Genomic DNA, 5,559 nt, shown 5'->3' with positions numbered 1-5,559 from the left:
TCAAGCAATTCTCCTACCTCAGCCTCCCAAGTAGCTGGGATTACAGGCATGTGCCACCATGCCCGGCTAATTTTGTATTTTTAGTAGAGACGGGGTTTCTCCATGTTGAGGCTGATCTCGAACTCCAGACCTCAGGTGATCCGCCCACCTCGGCCTCCCAAAGTGCTGGGATTACAGGCATGAGCCACCACGCCCAGCCTCCAGTGCTACACTTTTAAATAACTGGATCTCAGGAGAACTCACTATTTCGCGGACAGTAGCAAGTGGGATGGTGCTAAACCATTCATGAGGAATCCACCTCCATGATGCCATCACTTGCCACCAGGCCCTGCCTTCAACATTGGGAATTACATTTCTTTTTTTTTATTTTTTTTCCCGAGACGGAGTTTCACTCTTGTTGCCCAGGTTGGAGTGCAATGGTGCGATCTCAGTTCATTGGTCTGCCTCCCAGATTCAAGCAATTCTCCTGCCTCAAACTCCCGAGTAGCTGGGATTACAGGCATGCGCCACTGCGCCCAGCTAATTTTGTACTTTTAGTAGAGACAGGGTTTCTCCTTGTTGGTCAGACTGGTCTCAAACTCCTGACCTCAGGTGATCTGCCTGCCTCGGCCTCCCAAATTGCTGGGATTACAGGCGTGAACCGCCACACCTGGCCGGGGATTACATTTCAACATGAGATTTGGGTGGGACATCCAAACTCTATCATGGGCCAAACCATATTTCTTTCTTTCTTTTCTTGAGACAGAGTCTCGCTCTGTCGCCCAGGCTGGAGTGCAGTGGCGCGATCTTGGCTCACTGCAAGCTCCGCCTCCCAGGTTCATGCCATTCTCCTGCCCCAGACTTCCGAGTAGCTGGGACTACAGGCGCCTGTCACCATGACCAGCTAATTTTTTTTTTTTTTTTTTTTTTTTTTTAGTAGAGATGGGATTTCACCGTGTTAGACAGGATGGTCTCGATCTCTTGACCTCGTGATCCGCCCACCTCGGCCTCCCAAAGTGTTGGGATTACAGGTGTGAGCCACTGCGCCCAGCCTTCTTTTTTATTTTTATTTTACTTTAGTTCTGGGATACGTGTACAGAACATGCAGCCTTGTTACATAGGGATACGCGTGCCATGGTGGTTTGCTGCACCTACTGACCAGTTCTCTAAGTTCCCTCCCCTTGCCTCCCACCCCCTAACACCGTATTTCTTTTTAACAAAAGAAAATAATCCCAGTGCTTTGGGAGACTGAGGTAGGTGGATCACTTGAGCCCATGAGTTCATGACCAGCCTGGACAACACAATGAAACCTCATGTCTACAAAAAACAACAAATTAGCTGGGCCTGGTGGTACACACCTGTATTCTCAGCTACTCAGGGGGCTGAGGTGGGACAATTGCTTTAGCCTGGGAGGTCAAGGCAACAGTGAGCTGTGATCATGCCACTGCACTCCAGCCTGGGCTACCCAGTAAGACCCTGTCTCAAGGAAAAAAAAAAAAGGAAAAGAGGAGAAAAAACATAAGAGTGGGCCAGGCGCGGTGGCTGACGCCTGTGATCCGAGTACTTTGGGAGGCCAAGGCAGGCTGGATCACTTGAGATCAGGTGTTCGAGACCAGTCTGGCCAATATGGTAAAGACCCATCTCTACTAAAAATACAATAATTGGCCAGGCGCGGTGGCTCACGCCTGTAATCCCAACACTTTGGGAGGCCGAGGTGGGTGGATCACTTGAGGTCCAGAGTTCGAGACCAGGCCAACATGGTGAAACCCCATCTCTACTAAAAATACAAAATTAGCCGGGCATGGTAGCAGGCGCCTGTAATCCCAGCTACTCGGGAGGCTGAGGCAGAAGAATCACTTGAACCTGGGAGGCGGAGGTTGCAGTGAGCTGAGATCGTGCCACTGCACTCCAGCCTGGCGACAGAGCAAGACTCCATCTCAAAAAAAAACAGAGAAGGGAAGGAGGGAGGGAGGGAAGAAGGAAGGAAAGGAAGGAGGGAAGGAAGGAAAGGAAGGAAGGGAAGGAAGGAAGGAAATGGAAGGAAGGGAAGGAAGGAAAGGGAAGGAAGGAAGGAAGGGAAGAAAGGGAAGGAAAGGAAGGAAGGAAGGGAAGGAAGGAAAGGAAGGAAGGAAGGGGAAGGAAGGAAAGGAAGGAAGGAAGGAAGGCTGGTTGCGCAGGATGTTTCTCACCGCCCGAACCCCTGTGGAATGATTCACTTTGACCAGAGTCTGCGCAATGGCGGGGGCTTCCACAAGGGTGCGGTTTGGGACAACACCAGGTGTTGGGAAGGACGTGGAGGAACTCGGTCTCTCATTCACTGTGGGCGGGGCTCCCCTGCCCCACGCGTGACCCGCCTGTCCCTGCAGGTAGCGGGGCTGAGAGGCCCTGTGCTGCGCCTGCGGGAGCCGCTGGGTGTGCTGGCTGTGGTGTGTCCGGACGAGTGGCCCCTGCTTGCCTTCGTGTCCCTCCTGGCTCCCGCCCTGGCCTACGGCAACACTGTGGTCATGGTGCCCAGCGCGGCCTGTCCCCTGCTGGCCCTGGAGGTCTGCCAGGTATATCCCCCTGCCTTCCTGCCTCTCCTCCCGGTAGCCTCAGGGCAGCAGAAAAACGCCCAAACTCGGCAGGAGCTTGGCTCTTACCGCACCCTCCGTGGTACGCATGCTGCCCACAGCCCCAGCATCCAAACCTTCACTCCTTGGGGACCCAGTGCCCATTCTTCAGCCCAGACCTGGGGCTTTCTCGTCCAAGACCGCCCCCCCTACCCCCGTCCCATTCCTTCCCATGGCCACCCCCTGGATGCCCACTCCTTGCCCTGCCCCCACGGCCCTCCCAACCCACCCACTCTCTGCATCCCCTAGGACATGGCCACCCTGTTCCCAGCAGGCCTGGCCAACGTGGTGACAGGAGACCGGGACCATCTGACCCGCTGCCTGGCCTTGCACCAGGACGTCCAGGCCATGTGGTATTTCGGATCCGCCCAGGTGCTCTTTGTTCTGTTTTACCATTTTCAGCATCTCAAACTTCAAACAGGCTCCTCCTTTTCCGGAAACACAGCCCCGCCCTCTTAGAACTCCTGTTGCTAAGGGGAGAAACTCCTTGACAACAAGGTTCTGAGGCCCCGCCCTTAGTACTCCAGTTACTAAGGAAGAGGCTGTCCTTAGCAACAAGGGCCTGAGAGCTGTCCAGCCCGAAGACCTCATCTCAGTGGACAGCCCGTTGCTAAGGACCACACCCTAGATTTGGAGGCCCACAGTGTACAGTGTTTTTTGTGTGTGTGTGTGTGTTTTAAGACAGAGCCTCACCCTGTCACCCAGATGCAATCATACCTCACTTCAGCTTCAACCTCCCAGGCTCAAGTCACCCTCCCACCTCAGCTTCCTGAGTAGCTGGGACCACAGGCATGCACCACCATGCCCAGCTAAGCCCGGCTAATTTTTTTCTTTTGCAGAGACAGGGGTTTCTCTGTGTTGGCCAGGCTGATCTTAAACTCCTGGGCTCAAGTGATCTGGAGCAGACTGGTTGAGTCTGCTCTTTTTTTTATTTTTTTTTTAATTTTTATTTATTTATTTATTTTTATTTTATTTTGTTTTTTTGAGACGGAGTCTCACTCTGTCGCCCAGGCTGGAGTGCAGTGGGGTGATCTCGGCTCACTGCAAGCTCCGCCTCCCAGGTTCACGCCATTCTCCTGCTTCAGCCTCCCAAGTAGCTGGGACTACAGGCACCCGCCACCACGCCCTGCTAATTTATTTTTGTATTTTTAGTAGAGAAGGGGTTTCACCGTGTTAGCCAGGATGGTCTTGATCTCCTGACCTCGTGATCCGCCCGCCTCAGCCTCCCAGAGTGCTGGGATTACAGGCGTGAGCCACCGCTATTTATTTATTTTTTTGAGACAGTCTCACTCTGTTGCCCAGGCTGGAATACAGTGGCACGATCTCGGCTCATTGCAACCCTTGCCTCCCGAGTTCAAGTGATTCTCCTGCCTCCCAAGTAGCTGAGACTACAGGCACTCGCCACTATGCCTGGCTAATTGTTGGGGGTTTTTTTTAGTAGAGATGGGGTTTCCCCATATTGGCCAGGCTGGTCTCAAACTCCTGACCTCGTGTGATCTGCCTGCCTCAGCCACCCCAAGTGGTGGGATTACAGGAGTGAGTCACGGCGCCCCACTGTCCACTCTCTTAAATCACCTGTTGGTAACAGATGTGAACTTGTTGACAAGAGCCTTGGGCCTCATTCCTCTCAACATGGGCTGTTAAGGGAGAGGAAATTCCCTAACCCCTGGGTCAAATGCCTTTCCCTGCCATCTGGAAGTTTTGCTTGGAAGGAACTGAGCACTGTAGCTACAGAGCATAGGTCCAGCCTGAAGCCCCTGATCAGTAACAGTCCTCATCGCGGAGGAAGCAGGTGCTTAGCAACAAGCCCGCAGAAGTGCTGACCCCCCTCTGTCCCCACCTCAGGGTTCCCAGTTTGTGGAGTGGGCCTCAGCAGGAAACCTCAAACCGGTGTGGGTGAACAGGGGCTGCCTGCGGGCCTGGGACCACGAGGCCGAGGGGGCAGGCCCGGAGCTGGGGCTGCGATCGGCGCGGACCAAGGCCCTGTGGCTGCCTATGGGGGACTGATGCCTGAGCGCCACCTGCTGCATTTTGGACACCTCAGACCAAGGGGAAATGCACCCCCGCAGACATCTGGGACTTTCCCCTTCTGTGGGGAATAAATAAAGTCTCTGACAAACCCTAGCTATGCTTCTGTGAGAAGAAAGTAGCAACTTCTGGCAGATATGAGGCTTTTTTTTTTTTTTTTTTTGAGACAAGTTCTGGCTCTGTCACCCAGGCTGGAGCGCAGTGGCACAATCTCAGTCCACTGCAGCCTCCATCTCTGGGGCTCAAGGGATCCTCATGCCTCAGTCTCACACGTAGCTGGGGCCACAGACATGCGCCACCACACCTGGCTCAAGGCCATTTTAGTTCTGAGGTTGAGCAGCTCAGGAGCTGGCTCCAGCACAATGCTGTGTATGTGAAAGAGAGAAAGGGGACCCCCGAGGACCCCGGACAGGGCCTTAGGACTCTCATATCTTCTTGTCTTCTCCATCTGGCAGCTCTTGCTCTCTGGTTTTCTCTGCCTTTTCATGGCCCCGGAATCCATACGCAGTAAAGGAGCTCTCTGGAATAAAATTAAAGTCCTCCTATATGACTTTTGTCAATTTCCATGATATAAACGCTCCCACCGTGCCGAATTTCAAGGTACAGGTGATTAAACAACTGGCTGAGAGATCCGGAATTGGTTTTTGTTGTTGTTGTTGGGTTTTGTTTGTTTGTTTGTTTTGAGATGGAGTCTCGCTCTGTCGCCCAGGCTGGAGTGCAGTGGCACCATCTCAGCTCACTGCAAGCTCCACCTCCCGGGTTCACGCCATTCTCCTGCCTCAGCCTCCTGAGTAGCTGGGACTACAGGCATCTGCCACCACACCCGGCTAATTTTTTGTACATTTAGTAGAGACAGGGTTTCACCATGTTAGCCAGGATGGTCTGGATCTCCTGACCTTGTGATCCACCCACCTCGGCCTCCCAAAGTGCTGGGATTACAGGC

General features: G+C 53.5%; 1 protein-coding gene across 3 annotated transcripts in view; it reads left to right on the top strand.

Moving 5' to 3' along the window:
- The window catches only part of ALDH16A1 (aldehyde dehydrogenase 16 family, member A1), a 22,793-nt gene extending 17,630 nt beyond the window's left edge, over positions 1 to 5,163 (top strand). For all 3 annotated transcript variants that reach the window (XM_011979272.1, XM_011979271.1, XM_011979273.1), the window contains 3 exons: positions 2,346 to 2,531; positions 2,838 to 2,960; positions 4,434 to 5,163. In XM_011979272.1, the coding sequence (XP_011834662.1) occupies positions 2,346 to 2,531; positions 2,838 to 2,960; positions 4,434 to 4,595 (471 nt within the window). In that variant the 3' untranslated portion in view covers positions 4,596 to 5,163. The remainder of the gene's footprint in view (positions 1 to 2,345; positions 2,532 to 2,837; positions 2,961 to 4,433) is intronic.
- Positions 5,164 to 5,559: the final 396 nt, after the last annotated feature.

The sequence above is a fragment of the Mandrillus leucophaeus genome, unplaced genomic scaffold (assembly GCF_000951045.1).
Source record: "Mandrillus leucophaeus isolate KB7577 unplaced genomic scaffold, Mleu.le_1.0 Scaffold200, whole genome shotgun sequence".
Taxonomy (NCBI): Eukaryota; Metazoa; Chordata; class Mammalia; order Primates; family Cercopithecidae; genus Mandrillus; species Mandrillus leucophaeus.
This window is presented reverse-complemented; position numbering and strand designations above follow the sequence as displayed.